Genomic DNA, 24,659 nt, shown 5'->3' on the forward strand with positions numbered 1-24,659 from the left:
TAGGGAGGTGGTGGAATCTCCTTCCTTAGAGATTTTTAAGGTCAGGCTTGACAAAGCCCTGGCTGGGATGATTTAGTTGGGGATTGGTCCTGCTTTGAGCAGGGGGTTGGACTAGATGACCTCCTGAGGTCCCTTCCAGCCATGATATTCTATGATTCTATGACCCTCTGGTTACCAAAACACAAGAAAAAAGCACAACCTTTGTTTTCAGGACATTTATTTTGAAAGAATGCACTATTCTTTTTATTTTGACATATCTTTGTAGGTGGCAAAACCAGACTTTACTTCATTAAGAGTATGTAAACCATGATATAGTCTACAGCAGGAACTGTTTACTAGTCTGAGAAGCTATTTACTACCAATGGGAACTCAAAACACTGAATTACTTTTATGCTAAGTGTCTAAATGAAGTGCCTGGCAGGTCCAGAAAACAAGAAGCAATCTCTTCTAAATGGAATGGCATGTATGAGAATAATGTTGACGTTATGGTTAGAAGAACTTTTTTTTTTTTTTTACAGTAACAGTATGTTCTAAACATTTTCCTTTTATTAAAAAAGCACTTTCTGAGTTTAATGTTCATGAAGCAGAAAATATTCTAGAGAGGTATATTGTATCCAAACTATCTTCTAACACATTCCACCCAAATAAAAATACAACAAACCATTGTGCAGAATTGTTTGAAGAGTAAATAAAAATTCTTCAGAGTACTTTCTTTCACCACATTCCACTCAACTGCTTGTGGGGAAACCTGAACACTAGCTGGGAGCTTCTGTCTGTAAATACCATTGGTATGTCAGAAGCTTCCCTCCCCCCATCTAAACTTCTCTTTAAATTACATTCAGATTTTTGCGGTACCATAATAACTACAATATGGGATGTATTTCAATAGTTGGGTAAAGGCTTCTTTTAAATTTCCAACCCATTATTTCAGGTTTACATTTGTCATCCCAGCCTCTCTGCAGGATTCACATCCCCACAACATTTATATGTGAGGTCTTGCATCTTAACATGGAAAATTGTGAACTACTATATCAAACCCACATCGAGATAGATATGAAAGTGGTATCTTTTATTTTAAGATATGTAACAGATTTTCCCATGTTGTACCAGAAAATCTGTCAAAGCAATACAGTAGTATAAGCCCTAATGGAACAATAAAAGTGAGCCATGCAAAACCTGATAGTTTCCACTTTCAGGGGACTCAAATGAACCTTTTGCTGATTTAGTTCATGTGAATTTACACCCCTGACTTTTTCACTTTAAGTTTCAGATTTCAGTAAGCCCAAACACCAAAGCCCAAATACCCACTGTTTCCCCAGGTTTGGGGTAAAAACCATGTGAAACACCATGTTTCACTTGTTTTCTAGTTGAAACAATGGGTATTCCTAGGTGCATTTGGAACTTAGCCCAAGCTTGCTAAAATGGCTACTGACCAGCCCAAAATTTTGGATATGTAATGAAACCTGGATTCAGTTTACATTGTAATAGATCAGCACAGCTATTTATAACGTGATTGTGAATTAAGAGTATGCAATTGAATATTAAAATGGATTTTTAGATTTTTTTTTTTTTTTTTAGTTTTCCATTTTGTTTTCATTACATATATTTCCTCATTCAATTCTGACAGGAGTTGTACAATACTGTGTGCATTTCAAAAAGAGATGTGTGTCAAACTTCTCTTCAAACTGTAGGAAGGATTTCTTAATGGCAATGTGTTTCTCTAGTGCATGGTCTGTATGTTTACACACCACCATAGAACACTCAGATAGTTATACACATTAAACAAGTACAGAATACGGTAGAGATCTGCACACGGATGATATATTCACAGTATGGACTGGATGTGAGAATTTTACTGTTCAATAAGATTGTGTCTTGTAACTCATATCTATTATATAAACAAATTGTGCCATATATTTTTATTATTAATAAAACACAGGATAATATTGTCACATTCTCGGGTGCAATCCAGAACACGACAGTGATGGCGAACAGCAGAGGCTAACAGAGGGAGTTTGCCTGGGAGCTGTCCGAGAGGAGGTACGCTAAGTGCTGCATTGGGGGGCTGTGTTGGTGAGTATCTGAGTGTCTGTTGCTGGGACAGTTTGTCAGTTTGACCGTGTGCTTGATTGCTTGCTTGTTTGTTTGAAAAGTGTGAATTGGGAGTGCTTTGTTCCAGGTGGGCCTTGAGTGGGCCTGACTGGTATATAAGGGCAGTCAGCAGCGAACCAGCTGAGCGGTGAACAGCAGAGGCTAACAGAGGGAGTTTGCCTGGGAGTTCGCCTGGGGGAGAGCTCACTGAGGCTTTCATCTGCAGGTTTCTCTGAGTAGTTCCTGCAACAGCTGAGGAAGCTCTGAAGAGGAAGGTGATATGGAAGGTGAGCGATCAGCTGTTGTAACCTGCACAGGTTGTGCCATGTTTGTCTTTCTTCCACAGGACAGAAGCGACTTTGTCTGTACAAAGTGCAAGCTGGTCTCCATATTGGAAGAGAAGGTTCGAGGTCTGGAGAAACGAGTATCGACTCTGCGTTGCATAAGGGAAAATGAAGATTTCCTGGACAGACATCAGGAGATGCTTCTACGGCCACAATGTTCTGAAGATTCAGAGCAGCCGCAGCAGGGACAGAAGGATGGTGAAGAAGTTTGGCAGCATGTGACCTCCAGAAGGAGAAAGAGGGGCATCCATGTACCAGCAATGGAGATACAGGTGAGCAATCGTTTCCATGTTCTCTCTACAGGTACTAATGCGGAGAGTGGAATAGATGACACATCTGAAGGAAGGGAGCAGAAGGAGACTCCACCGATTGGAAGGCAAAAGATGCACTGTCCTAGGGATGGGGGTTCCACGACCACCATTCCCAAGAGGAGGAGGAGGGTGGTGGTGGTCGGGGACTCCCTCCTCAGGGGGACTGAGTCATCCATCTGCCGCCCCGACCGGGAAAACCGAGAGGTCTGCTGCTTGCCAGGAGCTAGGATACACGATGTGACGGAGAGACTGCCGAGACTCATCAAGCCCTCAGATCGCTACCCCTTCCTGCTTCTCCACGTGGGAACCAATGATACTGCCAAGAATGACCTTGAGCAGATCACTGCAGACTACGTGGCTCTGGGAAGAAAGATAAAGGAGTTTGAGGTGCAAGTGGTGTTCTCGTCCATCCTCCCTGTGCACGGAAAAGGCCTGGGTAGAGACCGTCGAATCGTGGAAGTCAACGAATGGCTACGCAGGTGGTGTCGGAGAGAAGGCTTTGGATTCTTCGACCATGGGATGGTGTTCCGAGAAGGAGGAGTGCTAGGCAGAGACGGGCTCCACCTAACGAAGAGAGGGAAGAGCATCTTCGCCAGCAGGCTGGCTAACCTAGTGAGGAGGGCTTTAAACTAGGTTCACCGGGGGAAGGAGACCAAAGCCCTGAGGTAAGTGGGGAAATGGGATCCTGGGAGGAAGCAAGAGCAGGAGAGCGCAAGAGGGGAGGACTCCTGTCTCATACTGAGAAAGAGGGACGATCGATGAGTTATCTTAAGTGCCTATACACAAATGCAAGAAGCCTGGGAAACAAGCAGGGAGAACTGGAAGTCCTGGCACAGTCAGGGAACTATGATGCGATTGGAATAACAGAGACTTGGTGGGATAACTCACATGACTGGAGTACTGTCATGGATGGATATAAACTGTTCAGGAAGGACAGGCAGGGCAGAAAAGGTGGGGGAGTTGCATTGTATGTAAGAGAGGAGTATGACTGCTCAGAGCTCTGGTATGAAACTGCAGAAAAACCTGAGAGTCTCTGGATAAAGTTGAGAAGTGTGAGCAACAAGGGTGATGTCGTGGTCGGAGTCTGCTATAGACCACCAGACTAGGGGGATGAGGTGGACGAGGTGTTCTTCCAGCAACTAACAGAAGTTGCTAGATCGCAGGCCCTGGTTCTCATGGGAGACTTTAATCACCCTGATATCTGCTGGGAGAGCAATACAGCGGTGCACAGACAATCCAGGAAGTTTTTGGAAAGTGTAGGGGACAATTTCCTGGTGCAAGTGCTGGAGGAACCAACTAGGGGCAGAGCTTTTCTTGACCTGCTGCTCACAAACAGGGAAGAATTAGTAGGGGAAGCAAAAGTGGATGGGAACCTGGGAGGCAGTGACCATGAGATGGTCGAGTTCAGGATCCTGACACAAGGAAGAAAGGAGAGCAGCAGAATACGGACCCTGGACTTCAGAAAAAGCAGACTTTGACTCCCTCAGGGAACAGATGGGCAAGATCCCCTGGGAGAATAACATGAAGGGCAAAGGGGTCCAGGAGAGCTGGCTGTATTTTAAAGAATCTTTATTGTGGTTGCAGGAACAAACCATCCCGACGTGTAGAAAGAATAGTAAATATGGCAGGCGACCAGCTTGGCTTAACAGTGAAATCCTTGCTGACCTTAAATGCAAAAAAGAAGCTTACAAGAAGTGGAAGATTGGACAAATGACCAGGGAGGAGTATAAAAATATTGCTCAGGCATGCAGGAGTGAAATCAGGAAGGCCAAATCGCACTTGGAGTTACAGCTAGCAAGAGATGTTAAGAGTAACAAGAAGGGTTTCTTCAGGTATGTTAGCAACAAGAAGAAAGTCAAGGAAAGTGTGGGCCCCTTACTGAATGAGGGAGGCAACCTAGTGACAGAGGATGTGGAAAAAGCTAATGTACTCAATGCTTTTTTTGCCTCTGTCTTCACAAACAAGGTCAGCTCCCAAACTGCTGGACTGGGCAGCACAGTATGGGGAGGAGGTGACCAGCCCTCCGTGGAGAAAGAAGTGGTTCGGGACTATTTAGAAAAACTGGATGAGCACAAATCCATGGGGCCGGATGCGCTGCATCCGAGGGTGCTAAAGGAGTTGGCGGATGTGATTGCGGAGCCATTGGCCATCATCTTTGAAAACTCATGGCGATCGGGGGAGGTCCCGGATGACTGGAAAAAGGCTAATGTAGTGCCCATCTTTAAAAAAGGGAAGAAGGAGGATCCGGGGAACTACAGGCCAGTCAGCCTCACCTCAGTCCCTGGAAAAATCATGGAGCAGGTCCTCAAGGAATCAATTATGAAACACTTAGAGGAGAGGAAAGTGATCAGGAACAGTCAGCATGGATTCACCAAGGGGAAGTCATGCCTGACTAACCTAATTGCCTTCTATGAGGAGATAACTGGCTCTGTGGATGAGGGGAAAGCAGTGGATGTGTTATTCCTTGACTTTAGCAAAGCTTTTGATACGGTCTCCCACAGTATTCTTGCTGCCAAGTTAAAGAAGTATGGGCTGGATGAATGGACTGTAAGGTGGATAGAAAGCTGGCTAGATCGTCGGGCTCAACGGGTAGTGATCAATGGCTCCATGTCTAGTTGGCAGCCGGTTTCAAGCAGAGTGCCCCAGGGGTCGGTCCTGGGGCCGGTTTTGTTTAATATCTTTATTAATGATCTGGAGGATGGTGTGGACTGCGCTCTCAGCAAGTTTGCAGATGACACTAAACTGGGAGGCGTGGTAGATACGCTGGAGGGTAGGGATCAGATACAGAGGGACCTAGACAAATTGGAGGATTGGGCCAAAAGAAACCTGATGAAGTTCAACAAGGACAAGTGCAGAGTCCTGCACTTAGGACGGAAGAATCCTATGCACTGCTACAGACTAGGGACCGAATGGCTAGGTAGCAGTTCTGCAGAAAAGGACCTAGGGGTCACAGTGGACGAGAAGCTGGATATGAGTCAACAGTGTGCTCTTGTTGCCAAGAAGGCTAACGGCATTTTGGGCTGTATAAGTAGGGGCATTGCCAGCAGATCGAGGGACGTGATCATTCCCCTTTATGCGACATTGGTGAGGCCTCATCTGGAGTACTGTGTCCAGTTTTGGGCCCCACACTACAAGAAGGATGTGGAAATATTGGAAAGAGTCCAGCGGAGGGCAACAAAAATGATTAGGGGTCTGGAGCACATGACTTATGAGGAGAGGCTGAGGGAACTGGGATTGTTTAGTCTCCAGAAGAGAAGAATGAGGGGGGATTTGATAGCAGCCTTCAACTACCTGAAGGGGGGTTCCAAAGAGGATGGAGCTCGGCTGTTCTCAGTGGTGGCAGATGACAGAACAAGGAGCAATGGTCTCAAGTTGCAGTGGGGGAGGTCTAGGTTGGATATTAGGAAACACTATTTCACTAGGAGGGTGGTGAAGCACTGGAATGCTTTACCTAGGGAGGTGGTGGAATCTCCTTCCTTGGAGGTTTTTAAGGCCCGGCTTGACAAAGCCCTGGCTGGGATGATTTAGTTGGGAATTGGTCCTGCTTTGAGCAGGGGGTTGGACTAGATGACCTCCTGAGGTCCCTTCCAACCCTGATATTCTATGATTCTATGGGTTATATCACTGCCTGCTCTGTAACCCTTAGTGCCTCAAAAAGCTCGGCTGCTGTGGTTCTCGGATCAGAACACTGCCCGCCAGCATACCAATCTGTGCTGAGTGTCAATGAGTTAAGCAGCTCTGACTCAGCAACCTACCCAGTACACCTAACCCTGTTACAAAATTGCAGGAGGGTTTTGCCACTTTTGTCTTTTTACAGGACATATTATCAGAGAATATCCATAATTTACCTGTAGAACAGTAACAAACATTTCACAGTGGCATTAATGACCAGTGTGTTATTAGAGTTCAAACAATATATTACATCACCTTTTAAATAAATATCATGGCACCAGTGTGAGCGGTGTAGCGAGTATGTCAAGCCTGACAAAAGTTGCTGACACAGAGTAATGAATCACAAATGGGCCTCAAGACACAATTGTTTAAGGCTCTATGTGGCCTTGAAGAAGATACTTAACATCTATGTTTTCAGTCTCTTCATCTATTTACCTATCTTTTAGGGTGCTATGAGGAATAATCAGATACTGGTGAAAGGCTTTGAAAATGTAAAGCACTTATAATTATTAGCTTGTAAGAGGAAATATTTTTCCTGTGCTTTATTAATAAGATATTGAATATTACCATTAACAGAATCTTTGTTCCTTGAAAATTCATCTGCTCTTCTTCTCCATTTGTCACTAATAAGGCTTTCTTTATGACGTTCTTTTCAAGAGTTCACCTTCTCCTGTTTATTCTCCACATGAAATCGTAATCCTAAATCCTGTCTGTGATGTCATAATTGACTGCTGTGGAAGTTACTACAAAGATTGTTTTCAGGCAAAGGCTCAAAGAAAAAATTAACAGAAATATAGACTACACTATGCAAGCAATATGGTCTATATAGTCAATATTTTCAAACATGATTTTTAGTAGGTCTTTTAAAACAAGATGCCATTTCCCAAGTGTGTTTTTAAGGAGGTGCTATTTTAATCTAGGGCCTTGTTTAGGCTGAGGATTTGCCTTAGTAACAGCCAATGATGTAGCTGATGCAGTCTAAAAAAGCTGCTATTTGCACAAGTGGTGCTTACCCCAAGCTTAAAACCAGGGTAAATCATAATATACAGCAACTTTGCCTGTTTACAGTAGGGGTTTGCTCCAGTGCAGCTACACTGGTGGCTAAACAGTGATGACTATAACTGCAGCAAATCCACAATGTAGATAAGCCTATTACAACTCATTCAAGCGACAACAAACTACAAAACTATTATCACAATTGCTATCAGCATTTAAACAGATGTATATACAGCTTAGATTTATAGGTTGCTTACAAAGTCTAGAATGTTAGTTCCTGGAGAAGGCGTAAACCCCTCCCATTGCTGCTTCACCAACTGTATTGGCCCCTTAACCTCGCGGCCATACACAAGTTCAAATGGTGAAAACCCTAAACTGGGATGTGGTACAGCCCTGTAGGCAAAAAGCAACTGCTGCAACACTAGGTCCCAATCATTGGAGTGTTCATTTACGAATTTACGTATCATGGCCCCCAAAGTTCCATTAAACCTCTCCACCAGACCATTGGTTTGATGGTGATGAGGGGTGGCAACCAAGTGATTCACCCCATGAGCTTCCCACAGGTTTTCCATGTTCCCTGCCAGGAAATTAGTTCCCGAATCTGTAAGGATGTCGGAGGGCCAACCTACCCTGGCAAAAATGTCTGCTAATGCCTGGCACACACTTTTAGCCTTGGTGTTGCTTAAGGGTACAGCAAAATCCATGAAAGTCAGTACGTACTGCTTTCCCCTGGGTGTCTTCTTTGGGAAAGGACCCAGAATATCCACAGCTACTCGCTGAAATGGGACCTCAATTATGGGTAGTGGCTGGAGAGGGGCTTTAACCTGGTCTTGGGGCTTTCCCACTCGTTGGCACACCTCACAAGACCAGACATAATTAGCAACGTCCTTGCCCATTCCCTCCCAGTGGAAGGACTTCCCCAACCGGTCTTTGGTTCTGTTCACCTCAGAATGGCCACTGGGATGATCATGGGCTAAGCTCAAGAGCTTTACCCGATACTTAGTGGGAACTACCAGCTGTCTTTGAGGATGCCAGTCTTCCTGGTGCCCACCAGAAAGAGTCTCCTTGTATAAAAGTCCTTGTTCTACAACAAACCGGGATCGGTTAGAAGAGCTGAGAGGCGGTGGGGTGCTCCGTGCCGCCGCCCAAGCTTTTTGAAGGCTGTCATCTGCTTCCTGCTCGGCCTGGAACTGTTCCCTTGATGCTGGAGACATCAGTTCCTCCTTGGACTGTGGACTGGGGCTTGGTCCCTCTGGAAGCGATGCAGGTGCTGGGGCTTTTTCCATTGACTGTGAACCGCTGTCCGCTGGTGCACTATGTGGTATTTCAGGCTCTGGCTGAGCCTCTTGGGTAGGGTTATCTGCTGCTTCCGCCAGTTTAGGCTCGCTGGTGCCCTCTGGCATTGGAGTTGTAGACGGGGTTGCAAGCGCTGGACTCAGTGCTGGCAATGGTTCTGGTGCTGGTTGCGTTGCCAGTTCCGGTTCTGGGACTGGCTTTGGCTGGGTCTCTGGGATTGGATCCACTACGGCTGTTGCAGTCGTTGGCAGGGGATCCGGTTCCACCACCTGTGTTTGGGTCTCCGGTAACACAGACGGGGCCCTGGTGGACGGCTCAGGAACAGGGATGGGGGTGAAAGCTTGCTTAGCCTGGCTGCGGGTGACTATTCCCACCCTCTTGGCTAGCTTCACATGGTTGGCCAAGTCTTCCCCCAGCAGCATGGGAATGGGATAATTGTCATAGACTGCAAAAGTCCACATTCCTGACCAGCCCTTGTACTGGACATGCAACTGGGGCTGTAGGCAAGGTTACAGACTGTGACACGAAGGGTTGAATTGTCACTGTAGCCTCAGGGTTGATGAGTTTGGGGTCCACTAGGGATTGGTGGATAGTTGACACTTGTGCCCCAGTGTCCCTCCAAGCGATAACCTTCTTTCCGCCCACTCTCAAGGTTTCCCTTCGCTCCGAGGGTATGAGAGAGGCATCTGGGTCTGGGGTTCTTTGGTGTGATTGGGGTGTAATGAACTGTAATCGGTTGGGGTTCTTGGGGCAGTGAGCCTTTATATGCCCCAGTTCATTACATTTAAAACATCGCCCTGCTAAGGTATCACCGGGGCGATGTTGGTTGCTGGAGACTGGTGTGGTGGGGTGAGAAGGCGTCTGGGGTTTCCCTTGGGATGTGGGTGGGGCCTTGGGTTGTCCCCGGTGGTAAGGTTTTGTTTCGGCTTGCCCCTTCTGATATTCGCTCCAACTGCTACTAGCTTTTTTCTTTTCTGTCACCTCCACCCATTTGGCTCCAATCTCCCCCGCCTCGGTTACAGTTTTGGGCTTCCCATCTAGGATGTACCTTTCTATTTCCTCAGGAACACCCTCTAAAAACTGCTCCATTTGCAATAGAAAGGGCAACTCTTCCGTAGATTTAACATTTGCTCCTGATATCCAGGCATCCCAATTTTTCCCAATGTGGTAGGCATGTCGGGTAAATGACACATCAGGTTTCCACCTTAGGGCTCTGAACCGCCGACGGGCATGCTCAGGTGTTAGCCCCATTCTGATTCTGGCCTTGTTTTTAAAAAGTTCATAACTGTTCATGTGTTCCTTAGGCATTTCAGCCGCCACCTCTGCTAAGGGTCCACTGAGCTGCGGCCTCAGCTCTACCATGTACTGGGTTGGAGGGATGTCGTATCCAAGGCAGGCCCTTTTAAAATTTTCTAAGAAGGCCTCAGTATCATCGCCTGCCTTGTAGGTGGGGAATTTCCTGGGATGGGAAGTGGTACCTGGAGAGCAGTTGTTAGGATGGTCTGATGCACCCTGCCTAGTCCTTGCTGCTTCCAGTTCCATCTCTCTTTTATGGGCCTCCTGTTTGGCTTTTTCTTCTCTTTCATGGGCCTCCTGTTTGGCTTTTTCCTCTCTTTCATGGGCCTCCTGTTTGGCTTTTTCCTCGAGTTTTTTAATTTCAAGCAGTCTTTGATGTTTTCTTTCATTTTCTTCTGCTTCTAGTTTGGCCAGTTCTATTTTGTTAGCTGCTTCTTTGGTAGTCATTTTCCTGTTTTCTTGTGCTGGGTCACACCCTCTGCAGTTGACTGAAACTGGGATGTATTTAGCTTAGGCTCCTGCTGAGTGCTGCTGAGTTAACAGAGACTTTCTAACAAGCTACTCCCGAGGATGTATAAAGAAAAAAAAACAATTCAGCTTGTAAATTACCTTTACTAGATCAAAGTTTGCTCACTTATTGAACCGTTCTCTTAACAAAGGACCTTGTTAAAAAAACTTAACACCTCTGCCTTCAGGCAAGGAGAGATAAGATATGCATCTACCTTCAGCTCTGCTCTCCAAGCAGCTAGAAGGAAAAAAAAATCTCTTACTGGCTTTTGGGTTTAAAACGATCCCACCGCTGTGCCACCATGTCAAGGCTGTATCCCCACTTTGAACTTTAGGGTACAAATGTAGGGGCCTGCATGAAAACTTCTAAGCTTATCTACCAGCTTAGCTCTGGTCCGCTGCCACCATCTTAAGAATTCCCTCCCTGGGAAGCCTTGAGAAACCTTTCACCAATTCCCTGGTGAATACAGATCCAAACTCCTTGGATCTTAAATAAGGAGAAATTGACCCTTCCCCCCTCTTTCCTTTCACCAACTCCTGGTGAATACAGATCCAAACCCCCTTTGGATCTTAAAACAAGGAGAAATCAATCAGGTTCTTAAAAAGAAGGCTTTTAATTAAAGAAAAAGGTAAAAATCATCTCTGTAAAATCAGTATGGAAAATAACTTTACAGGGTAATCAAACTTAAAGAGCTCAGAGGACTCCCCTCTGTCTTAGGTTCAAAGTGTAGCAAACAAAGATAAGCACTCTAGTAAAAGGTACATTTACAAGTTGAGAAAACAAAGTAAATCTAAGACGCCTTGCCTGGCTTTTACTTACAATTTTGAAATAAGAGAGACTTGTTTAGAAAGATGGGGAGAACCTGGATTGATGTCTGGTCCCTCTCAGTCCCAAGAGCGAACAACCCCTTAAACAAAGGACACACACAAAAGCCTTTCCCCCCCCCCCAAGATTTGAAAGTATCTTGTCCCCTTATTGGTCCTTGGGGTCAGGTGTCAGCCAGGTTACCCGAGCTTCTTAACCCTTTACAGGTAAAAGGATTTGGAGTCTCTGGCTAGGAGGGATTCCATAGCACTGTACACAGGAGAGCTGTCACCCTTCCCTTTATAGTTATGACAGATGTATATACAGCTTAGATTTATTAAGTATTTCCATTTGGATTGACAAGCAAGGACTGGTCAACTTGAAAGTTAATTGGTAGCATAAAACCTTGAGATGTACAAATCGAAGGCTTCACCACAGCTGATGAGGAAGAATGGATTTAAAGTAGACTCAACCAAATCTTAAAACAACCCTTCTAAATAAAGTTTTTTCAATACAGTATAGTGGGAAGGGAAATATTACATTCCATTAAAAGGAATGGCCATTTGCAGAACACATTGGGAAAACCAAGTTAATTGATCAGTTCGTACTTTTCCACAATTCCAGATTTTCAGTAAATCTCACAGATCCTTACCAGCTCTTGGGTATCCTGCATTAATGGCAAAAACGTAGCTTCCAGAATAGCAACTTGGTCAGTACTGAGTTTCTGCCACAGACTAATCAGCATAATCACCAGCTGGGTGGCACTTTTCAACTTTGTGAATGCCTGGAACATATTGGCTTGGTTTTCCTCTGCCGCATCTGCTAGAGCTATTATCTGCAAAAATCACAAACTTTTGTTAGATATAATTTTACCATTCTTAACACTCCACACTAAAATTACATTTGGCACATTCTTGTTTTTCTTTAGAAGGACCTGATGAACTTTGTCTTCCATAAACACAAGTCACAGAAAGTATTAAATAAGTTATCATTTGTCCAGGTAATTTAAAATCCATGTGGCAATGGGATTAATCAATAAATTCGGTCGGTGTAGAGAGGATTCTGTTTAATGCATATTCTACAATAAGACACTCCCCAGGTTGATTCCCATAATCTAATGTAATACAATAGTCCCTAACCAACTGTAAACATTGAGGATTATACCACACATGATGTTAATCACTGTTTGACCAACATCCTTGTAGGGCTCATAATCAAAAGTATTACATTTATTTTATTTCTTTGAAAACTGTAATTTAATATGTCAGTTATTTCTATATGGAAAAAATTGCCACATTTTTATTTTATTAGGTGGGGTTGTATGCATAGTATGGGCTTGTTCAGCATTATACCAATAATGTAGATGCTCTGGCATGTGATTGGTTGGGTGATGTCATTTTTAACACCAGCGTAAAATACTGGACTACACAGACCTTGAAAAGAAAATTAGGTGTATGCTCGCTTTAAATATCAGCTCCTTTTCCTGTAAACTGCAATGATATTTTTATCCTCTTCAGTACTCACTGGAAAAAACTAGAAGCAGAACCTGAGAGGAAAACTTGAAACTAGTAAATGGAATTTTACTAATATTAGATGTGTTTTGTCATTACAGACACTACTGTCCATTTTCTACAAATGTATGCATGGCATTACCTTGCAGAAATGTGAGAAAAATAACTAATATTTGTTTGAAATATAGATTACAAAGGTGTAGAATCCTAAGGGCTCTATCTATGCAACTTACTATCGCTTTCTTCAAGATAATTTCCTATCATTTCAATGTAATTTTATGCACCAGAAACAGATTTTCCATGCTATATATAGATTGAATTTAAAGGAAATAAGCATTGTCTGGTGGCTAAAAGTGGGGTTTGAGCCACAACTTCCAAGACACATTTTAATCTCAGCTACCGACATTACATATTGCCTACAAAGGGTTGCTTTTCAGAGGTGGTGACCATCTGCAGCCGCCATTTAAATCAATGCACAGCACTTCTTCAAAATCAGGCCCTTAACCTCTTTCTTCCTATGTTTACTCATCTGCAAAGAGAAGATACCTACTTAACAGGGATGTTGTGAGACTTAATTTTGTAAAGTGCTTTGTGATGTTTTCATGAAAGGCCCTATAGAAGTGCAAAGTATAATTAGTATTAAAACATAATTAATTTACAAAGGAAAGCTAGGATAGCTCAACCTATTAAAGTACACTATGTGAAAAGGAAAAACACTATACAATGTATCTTCAGCCTGGAAACAAACCCAACCAGCTGTTAGCCTTTGGTGAAGGAAAACACTGGCAGTACAGATGGGGGTGTTCCCTAGATGTTTTCAGGTGAACATGGAACTGATGATATAGTGAATTTTAGGAAACAATAAATATAAATTATTTCAAACAAAAAGTGTTGGTTGCTTTTGTTCTAGATTTTAAAGTGTACGTTTCCAAATAAAATGGAGAACCCCAAGGACATTCAAGTCCAAACACTATATTAACTAAAGCCAAGTAATGATGCAGACACCCAGTTAGCTACACTAAGGGAAAAAGCTCAGCTCATAAAAACTAGAGTGAAATTAATCCCAAATGGTGAGAACTGCCCCGATAGGCTCTAAAATTGGTTACAGGAAAGCAACAGCATTGTAGACATTAATCATATAGTATGAACAGGGTCACATCCAGTTCCTTTACCTAAATCTCATGGTTGAGTCTCCTTTACCTTATGCTATTTTATACATACACACACACACACACACACAGGTGACAGCAATGAGATAAATGCAGCACTGTAAGAAACTGAGATAAATGCAGCACTGTTATGCACATTTGACCACTTCACCCACTAATCCAGAGTGGCTCTGTTTTTAATTTTTCAGAGAGGACAACTGTAGGCAATTGTTCCTTTGCCTCAAGAACCCTCTCATGGGGGCACTAAAGGGATCTGTTTTTCACTGTTCCTGTTCAATTGTTTTTGAGACTGGTGAAAGGGGAAAGTGAGGAAAGATGAGCTGAGATGTATTTTCTATGACACCCAGCACTATGCCGCTATCATATCGTACCAGGCTAGTGTTGTGTAATGAATAACTCGGAGTCCATATGAGCTTGGGGCTTGGATGAGGGCTATGACTTAGCCTAGATTAGATGCAACTAATGTTGGTGGGTTGGAGGAAGCCGCTGGAAGAGATGACAAATCTATCAACACCCATAAGTGAGAGAGTGACAGCCATTTGTAACAGGTGCACAATTTGGGTATCTTATTAGATCCCAAATAGTTGCCCATTGATGCCCAGATAGTAGCCATGGACAAGATCACTTTCTTTTATTTGCACTTAATGAACAGGGTGGTTTTTTTTTTCCTTTCAGAGACAGATCTTGCCACAGTTATCTATTGCTTTGTCTTCAAGATTACCACTATTGTAATGAGTTACATTTTGAGACCACTTGAAAACTAAAGCTAGTGCAAAATGAAGTGTCCCACTTACTACGTGGTGTTTCAGATCAGTACTCTGGGATAAGCACTAACATCAATACATTTCGGTTTGAGAAATCAAGGTGCTGGTTTTAACTTATAGACCCTAAATAGTCTGGGAGGTGGTCATCCGAATTGCAGCCTCACACCCTGGGCTATACTGCCCCAAATGACATCATCTGATTACTTGAGTTTGAGCCCATCAATAGAAATGAAAAAGAGCTGATGGCTTGGCTTTCTACATGAGGGATGTTCCACTTTGGAATCTGCTCTAAAACTTGTCTCAAAATAACCCACATTTGTAAAATTTTCAGGCAGACAGCCAGGTTCATCTACTTCCCAGGATTTGGGGAGTGGGGTGAGTTGAATCTTGGAGCAGCTTGATTACCATTGCTTACAGTGAAATGGTCTTATTGTTTGATGTTTTATTTGTCAATGAGGCAAGGCAGCCTCTTCCGATATAATTGTGAGTTAGGTCCAAGGGATGCACACCTTTATATGTTTTAAAAATCTAAATAAATATCTAGAATAGAAAAGAATTCAATGAATAAATAAATGAATCCGCCTCCCTGGAACTACTTTTTAACATGCCAAATCTCTGAAGAGTTTTAAGAGAGAGCTTTTTAAAAATCTACCTGCCACAAGAATGTTTTCTTCTTTGTCCCAAAATTACTCTGTTCTGAAATGCACAATATGCAAACTGGTTTTGCATCACTGAAAGGCTTAAAATCCTAAGGAAACAGGGTGGTCTTGGTGTGTTGCAACCCTCAAACACATGCCAATGAAATCTTTATACCACACCATCATGTATTATTCATATACACTATTCCACCCAGCACTTACAGAGAAACCAAAGGAAAGAACAGCTTTTAAGTCTAAATCTTCTACTTATAGATGAGGAACTGCAAACATGTAGCTTCACGAGATCTGAAACATCTGGGATTATAAAGATTTTATTACCATAAAATAATATATGTCTACATTGACAATCTCAGTTTCAAACCCCAATCTCTATAATTAGATAGGGCAAAGGTTACAAGGAGACTACCCCTTGAGGTCTGTTCTGAACTAGATGTCTTAGTAATATAGAAAGCAGCTGGGACAGCCTCCATAATCTTTGCAACGCAATCCTCATCCAGATCCACACATGGTTTCACTCTCAATGTATAGGATTAAAAAATAAACCTTTGCTTAGAGAGGAAAATTTCTTTGAACAATTCCTAAGACATCAGGTAAATGTCTTTAAGAGTTCTTCTGAGAAGCTTCACTCAGACTCTTAGGAAATTTGTGAAAGTATAGGTTCTTAGAACTTTTTCCAAAATCTCAAAGTAATTTCCACATTTTAATATTTCTTCTTCACCTGGATGTTATTTCTAATAACCATTTTTACAATGAGGGAAAAATTAGAATCTTTGTCTTTGCAAACAGAGATTCTACAGTCTCCCTAGATTCTACTATGGTTTCTCTCTAATTTCTAAACTATCTTCAAGTTTATCAATTTTTCCATCTGCTTATTGTTTCAGATAATGTCTTCTTTACCTTCTGTATAAACATGCATAAAGTAACAAAGCAAGGAACCCTCTCCTTCACTTACAGTAGAGGCCTTTCTAGTCCCTTATTTCTTCATGACTGCAAGCTAGGGTGACCAGATGTCCCGATTTTATAGGGACAGTCCTGATTTTTGGATCTTTTTCTTATATAGGCTCCTATTACCCTTCACCCCCTGTCCCAATTTTTCACGCTTGCTGTCTGGTCACTCTACTGCAAGCAAGCTTTAGCCCCATTGTCCCTTACTGCCACTAATATAGCTGTAGTACACAAATTTTCATTTGATCAAATAGCCTCTAGAAAAGAGTCCATCAATCCAATACAAGGCCCATTACTGGATAGTCAGTTGTTTTTTTCCCTGGCCCCTTGTTTCTTGGCAACACAAAGGCTTCACCCAAAAGATAAGCAAAAAAACAGGTTTCACAAAACCTCCATACTCAAAGCAGTAGAAGAGGGGGAAATGGCTGGCAGAGCAAAGATCAAAGAGGCATTGGCAAAGGCCGAAAGCATAGCATCTGGTATAATATTTGTCTAAAAGTTGATCAAAATTTTCTTTTCATTTATGGCCTTTTTTGTGAACTCTTTTCTGGCTGACCAAATTCTAACCCTGTTCCAATAAACCAATCTACAGTAAAGCAGAACCCTGCTTTAAAAAAAAAGTTATTAATGGAAGCACATTGTAAAAAAGAAACAACACCCAAGAATAAATATTCTCTTCATCAAGGTCATGCATTTAACACACTTCCATTAAATTTCACATTCACAGTTGGCAAGGGCAAAGCTCGACTCCAGAAGTGTTTTTATAATATTCTGAGAAATTCATAGACTTCACCCTCCATGAGTAATACCAACAAGATTTGTTCCAAATAATTTCTAAGTAAAGAGACTTTGTTATGGTTTCTGTATATCATATTCACGTAGGAAGATGTGTCAAAGGTTAACTGCTTGGTTTTCCTGCATGTCACCTCTAGTCAGTACTTCATTTCTGCCGGGGCTTGTCAGGGCCAAGCCCCGGCACCTCTAGTCTTGGCAGTTCGTAGCCCCGGCACCTCTAGGCTTGCTGCGTCAGTTATGAAAGTAAACAAATTGCCTGATCCCCAGCATCTCTTGCATTACAAATTAAGCACTGCATTTAGTCCTTTGAAAAATGACTAGTGGATTTTGAGTGCTTCAATTTTTGGTTGCCCAACTTAAGACACCTAAAAGGTTCTGATTTTCAGAGCCAGCCCCCCCTACTTCTAAATGTACACACTCAAAATCACTTTTGGAACAAAAAAATGAGCATATTTATATGATATATATATATATATATATACACACACACACACACACAGAGAGAGTTCTGTTTTCTCCAAACAGGAATGTTTATTTCAGTCACACAGGCCGGTTCTGGTAGGTGCATATTTTCCACAGAAGTCAATGGGAATTGTAGGTATCTGGAATTTCCTAGAATCAGTGTTTGGTAGTTATTTAAGTAAGGCAAGAGTCTTCATCAAGGAATGCATCAGAAGTATAATTACTCTGCTGAGACATGGACCCACCCATTACAAAACAAAAGGTTATTGAGTGTCGATTAATTCTGCAACCAGTGTTACTGATGGCCTCTTGAGGACCTCCTAGTGGCTGGGTGTAGTACCTCACTCCTTTCTCACCTCTGGTGACCCCTGCAGGCTGACCTTGGTAGCTTCTTAGTGGCTTGATGCTTTGGCCAAGTCACAAAGTCCAAATGAACCCTTCCGGGGTATTAAAGAATCCAGGATTCTGGATCTCCCTAGGGTCTTCAGCCCACCTCTGGGCCTTTTAAATTCAGCCCTTTGGTAGGGTGCCCAAATAAGCCCTGTCCCTTTTGGGGTTTATGCCACTTTATCTATGATGGTAGGGGAGTCTGGGCCCACCCAATACTCCATGTTCCAACCCAGGGACCCTACAAACAGCAGCCATGTATGGCTCAACTTCAATCCTCTGATGCTATTTCCATGGGACTCTTCCTACTGGGCCCCTTTAGCTCCAGACCTATCTCAGGGCCAACATTCTCAGGTTCTTCTCCCTCTGCAGTCTCAGTGTAAACTCAGCCAGCCCTACATTCTGACTAATTTTCAGGCTCCTTTGGACAGCCAGGAACTGATCTGCTAACACCCTGCAGCTCCATTTATATGAACGTGCTGGGCTCTGATTGGCTGTTGCTAGCCCTTGGAGGACCAGGTCTCTCTAGCTTCCAAGATGGCTGACCTCATGAGGGTTCTCTAGGCAGGCCTGGAGGACCCACCTTTGCTACTCTTTTCCTCCCAGCAGGGGCCACAAAGGTCTGGTACACCCCGTCACAGTGCCCCACAATTAAAACTTAAATTATGTGGAAGACTATTTGCTGCTAATGACTGCTTCAGAAGGCAAAGTCATTCTGTGTTTGGAAACAGTCATGCAAGCTGAAACACTGATCATGAGTTCATAGATCTCTTTTGATAATTATTCTTAGACAAATTCCTCACAACATACCTACCACCAATATCTCCTTCATCCAACCCCTTTCTAGTATGTTTAAAGATAAGTAGGTCAAGTACCTCCTAAATTAGGATTTTGTTGATACCAGTGCCAATAGAAAGCATAAAAGTAGAGAATATAGGATGTCAGAGATTTCCCAGTTCATTCCTATGAAAACAGATCACTATTATTTATCACTATACATTTTGGAGAAGGAAAAATGTCCTACTACAATTTTTTCCATGGTCGTCTAAAAAAAAACTTACCAGTCACATATCTTGTGTTACACATCTAAATGGCATTGTGGGTCACAAAGTATTATCTTTTTCTGCCTGAATTAATGTTCAATTTGTGTATATAGCACCTAGCTACTATGATTGGCACACTAGAAATAAATACTGTTAGAACAGATACGATTGTCTGATAGTATTGGTAATTTATTTTTAAAAGCTCTAATGTCCTTTACTTCAGAGTACAATTTATTTTTCCATAGCACCTTTCATGCAGAATTCTCAAAGCTGTTTATAAAGCAATGAGATGAACACTAGCAGGAAAGAGTCTGTGTAGACAAGCAGACATAACAATTAATGTGCATAGCACCTTGGACATCTGAACCTGCTTTATGAAATGTAGGCCAGGATGCCATAGTCAAAAAGTGATCTTCATCTACACCCAGCCCACAAACTTCTGGGCATTAATGTATATGTTACTTCCAAAGGAGAGTACTACCAACACTTCAACATTCCCATAGTACTGCACTGCATTACGTAAAAGTCTAAGTTTTCATTTGGGACTTCAGCCTATGAATACCTGACTCTGATATAAGAGTGCCAGTTAGTATTAACTGTGATGGTGCTTTTTGAGATGTTAGCACATGTCCACCATGAACCAGACAGACCATCAACCCATTTCTCCTAGGAAATGCCATTAAATCACTAGTAGCAGCGATGTTAATAAGCAGCTGAATTTGGATAAAATGACTGAGCTATTATTTCAACCATTCAAAGAAAGAGGTTACAAAAATCTGAAGGCGTGATACAATCTCGGTGCTTTAACAGCAGTACAGATTACAGTCTTTTTAAGAACAATCAATAAGCAAACAGTTTTTCATTCATAAGGTTTTATTCCTCAAACCTCTCTGGTATCACTAGAAAGATTTCAAAGGGGTATTGTATACTATCTATAGGACAGAGATGGATTCTACTCAGTGGATTGAAAAAAGGGATAGGATTGGTAGAAACCCACATGAAATCACTTAACAGACTGATGTCAAGCAATTCAGTCAAGCAAGTCTCCATTATGGCTGGACCCAGGGGATATGAACAAGCCAGGCTAGTGAAAGCCAAGCATGAAACAAATCTGGTGTGCTCTACCTTATGTGAATGTACGGATACCAGTGGCACCAAGTATATACCTAAAGTAGGTGTTGCTGTGCTGCTCTACGTATCATACCTATCAATAAAAAAAGAATCTTGAGAAATGTTCCATTTACATGTGGGCAATACTAAAGCACTTGCACCGTAAAGTCTTGGATTTCTTCTATATTTGGTTTGTTTTTTAAATGTATCTTAGGATTTTATATTGCTGCCCATCACCATACTATCTATGTGCCTTCCGTGTAAAATAAATAGCAAAAGTGAAGTGCCCAGTTGACTTCATGGAGTCTGTCTGGCACACCTTTTTGCAAAACTGTTTGAGATAGGGTTCGGGGGGGGGTCTTTTTAACTTTATTAATTTACTTTTACTTTTTTGTAATTGATTTATTTCAGAGGCTTTTGCGGGGGAGATTGTTTTGTTTTTTGTTTGGTTGGGGTTTTTTGAGTAGAAGGGGGTGACTTAAATAGGTATAATATAAATATACTGCAAAGAGGAACCTGCCAAGGTAGGGACTGTGCACTGGGAGGAGAGGAGGGAAAGTACAGCCCCCCCAACACTCTCCTGGACCCCAAATTGTGCAGGGGAGAACCCACACACACTCTGGGGGCACTAGGAGCCAGGTGGTCTCTCTCCTCACCACCACCAAGTGGGCTTGGGAAAAAGCTGCATAGAGGAGTCAGGCAGAGACTCCAGCTGGTAGGGGCAGAAGCAGCCAGAGCAGGGACCTTGGGAGTCCCTTGGAGAACTTGCTACAGTTTGAACTAAATTTTCTCTGCTCTGTGCTAATTGGCTGTTTGCTCCAACCCTACCCCTTCATCACCATCTCTTTACCTCAGAATCACTCCTCTAGCCATCTTCTCCCTCCCAGTTCCCCTCACTCTTTAGCTTATCCCCTCCTAACTAAACCCACAAAGTAAGTAAATCAATCAATCAAGGAACTCACATGCTGTTTGTTGCCATCAGATTGTTCACTCTGCTTATGTGTTGTTCTTCTTTCCCCACCCTGTGTCTATCTTGTCCCTTTAGAGTAAGCTCTTTAGGGCAGAGACCCTTTTTGTTCTGTATTTGACCAATGCTCAGTGGGGTCCTGGGCCCTGACTAAGGCTCCCAGGCACTATAATATATAATAATAAATGTATCGAGCGCCCTCTTGCCAGCCTATCCAGGCCTATCTCAGCCTGCAAGCAAGCAAATGCCTGTTAATTGCTAAAATAAGGGAAAGAGGGAGAATGGAAATAGATTATAAAATAAAGCAGTGGATATAGTTTATTCCAAAATACACGTAATTCTTCCCAATACATTCAAAAGTGAATTCTACTGTATATCTAAATTGAAAGGTAGAGTTATAAAATTAGTAGCTTATCTAAGGAAAAGAACATCTGGTACAAATTATATACAACTCGAGAAGCCAATGACTTACAATGAATCCTTTACTTATACTTTCAAAACAAAAATGTTAAGTACTGGGATGTGCCAAATTATGTACACACGTACATGGAAAGGAACTTCTAATAGGCAATTAACATAGAGGACAGAGAGACTTTCACTGCAGAGTTGCTATCTGAATTAGCAGCTCTCTAATAAAAAAACAAAAAGATAAACCAAACACTAGCTGGCTTTATATCACTGAATAACATATTATGACCTTATGTAATAATTAAGAGGTTTTGTTTTTATTTTAAAGTATTTTGCTTAATTTATAAATCTGTCAAATCAGACAGTGAATCTAAAACAGATATTTTCTCTCTGTGTGTAAATTCTCCTGCAAAATTCTCAATGATTTCAACTCCCATGAAGAAAGGGTAGTTACACGTTAAGGGTGCTCAATACCTCCCGGATGTTACTTGAACCTTAATCCTACAAACATTTATGCAATGCTTAACTTTAAGAATTATGGATGAAATGTAATGGGAGTTTTGTCATTGACTTCAGGGGGTTTGTCTACACTGCAATAAAAATCCATAGCACCAAGGCTCAGGTCAGCAGGGTCCCCCTGGACTGACCTCGCAGGGTCTCAGAGCCCAGACATCTACACTGCAGTTTTATCAACCCGCAGCCCAAGCACCGCGGGCCCAAGTCAGATGACCTGGGACAGCTGTGGGTCTTTTAGAGCAGTGTACACATACCCAGTGAGGCCGGGATACCACCCTATGAGTAATGCCATTCACTTCAATGGGGCTATTCACGTGCACAAAGTGGAATACATGAGTGTTTGCAAAATCAGGGTGTTAGATATCAGGATCTGGGAGTTAGTGCAGTATAAAAATCGAGATTAAATAAACAGATGATCAGTATCTCACAGGGGTGTCTAGCACATAATGTTACCTCCAAACATCTCTTTTTTTAATACTCATATTATATTGTATAAATATAGGATAAATGTATTCTCTAGCTCAGCAAGTCCTTTAAAAGGGGTGTCTAGCACATAATGTTATCTCCAAACATCTCTTTTTTTAATACTCATATTATATTGTATAAATATAGGATAAATGTATTCTCTAGCTCAGCAAGTCCTTTAAAAGATTTCATGCAAACAAACCCTAGCAGTAACATACCACCAATAATTTCATTTACATACATGAACAAATAAACCCTATTTCTATTCCACCTTAATGAAATGATGAAAATATCAATGCACAGATGCTGCCAGATCAAGAAAACAGACTCATTTCAGTTAAACACTGAAGTCCACGGGCTAAATTCCAATTCTTGTTACACCCACTGAGGCAACTTCATTTGAAATTTTTTCACTTCTGCTTTATGCTACACAACCTGAGAAGTTTCCCAAGATTTCCAATGCGGACTGAACACCATATAATTTCAAGTGAACTGAAAATATTGTAGTTCCTAATATAGTATCTGGAGGTAAGATCCAGTCTCATCCACTGTTACATTAAAAAAAGTACACTGGAAACATTTTCTAAAATTAGCAATTAAAGAAAGAGCAGTAAGCTAATTAGAAGCTCAACATTTTCTACTAAATATAACTATTTTCAGGACCTCTCTTTTCTTAATGATACAAAGTTTTTTCCCCACTATTTTGAGCTGTTTTTCAGGCCATCTGACCTAACAGTATTGTTAGTAGAAGCTTTAAAAAAATGTACCACATTTGGAAATAGGCGTTTTCTCATATCAGTGCGCAAGGACACAAGAACTTATTTCTTGCTTACTTGAATACCTGCCTTTGAAGAGAGGGTTACTCACCTTTTGCAGAACTGAGGTTCTTCGAGATGCGTGTCCCTATTGGTGCTCCACTTCAGGCAATTTTGAGAATTTGGTCAAGGCCTCAAGATGCCTCCCACCCACCCCGAACCACGTGCTGGAACAACCTGAGCATTTCCATCAGTTGTATTTCCTATTTCCTAATTCAAATAAAGAATGGCAGTTGGAGGCCCATTCTAGACCTAAGAGCCCTCAACAAGTTCATGAAAATACAATGATCCCAGGTGCAGGGACACAAATACACCTAAAGTGGAGCACCACAGGGATACTACTTGAAGAAGAAGAGAGGGTTACTTACCTTGTGCTGTAACTGAGGTTCTTCAAGATGTGTCCCCCTATGGGTGCTCCACTTTAGGTGCATCTGCGTCCCTGGGCCTAGGATCGGAGATTTTTATTAGCAGTGCCCGTTTGGGCTGCACATGCGCTTTCCCGTCTCGTGCCACGTGGAGCACCCACAGGGATACTACTCGAAGAAAAATAAGAAGTATTTCCATAACTTGTTTTTTTGTTTGTTTTTTTCCTGTAGCAAGCATAGCCATTTCAATACAAAGAATGCTCTGGTCAAATGGAGATTTTAAATAAGTGTGAGACAGAAAATAGCGGCTGTGTAAAACTCAGAGAACACAGCAAGAAGATTAGATTAAAATGTATTAGTAACAAAATAAAAATGGTTTCAAAATATTCCTTTAAATAAAAGTGTGAATTTGGTGCTAACGCAAGGTGCCTATGCCAGAATGACAGCCACAGCCAGCCTGAAGTCTTTTATCCATCCACAGACCAGTTACAGCACTGATTGTGACAGTGCAGACTCCCTAGTAATGTCCAACCAATGACCCAGAAAACCTTCCTTTAGGGGTGGGAAAACTGTCCAACATCTGTGCCACACAATACTTGACCTCTCTGCCTATAAGACTGCCAATTAGTGCCATCTGTGGTGGTATTCATTTCTGTGATGTTGACACTAGTCCACTGGGATTTGGACTCGGACCATTAACTCATGAACCCCCAAAGATCCATCAGAGGGTAGTATCTTTCACTCAGCCTACCTGAGTTGGATTCAAAACAACAATCTAGAGGTGATGATCTACATACCCCATTATCAATTCCCTAAACTATCCAGCCACTCTAAAAAAAAAAAAAAAAAAAAAAAATACCTCTCAGAAAATGAAGGGGCGGGAAAAAACCCTATGTGAAACAACAGCTGCAACAATCTTAATAACAGTTCTTCAACTGGTGATCAAAAGAAAACATACAC

At 42.1% G+C, this 24,659-nt stretch overlaps 1 protein-coding gene across 1 annotated transcript in view; it reads right to left on the bottom strand.

The window, feature by feature from the left end:
• Nucleotides 1-11,946: 11,946 nt before the first annotated feature.
• The window catches only part of BBS9 (Bardet-Biedl syndrome 9), a 240,197-nt gene continuing 227,484 nt past the window's right edge, over nt 11,947-24,659 (bottom strand). Inside the window, exon 20 of the mRNA XM_065399981.1 lies at nt 11,947-12,153. Coding sequence (XP_065256053.1) covers nt 11,947-12,153 — 207 coding nt within the window. The remainder of the gene's footprint in view (nt 12,154-24,659) is intronic.

The sequence above is a fragment of the Emys orbicularis genome, chromosome 2, assembly GCF_028017835.1.
Source record: "Emys orbicularis isolate rEmyOrb1 chromosome 2, rEmyOrb1.hap1, whole genome shotgun sequence".
Classification (NCBI taxonomy): Eukaryota; Metazoa; Chordata; order Testudines; family Emydidae; genus Emys; species Emys orbicularis.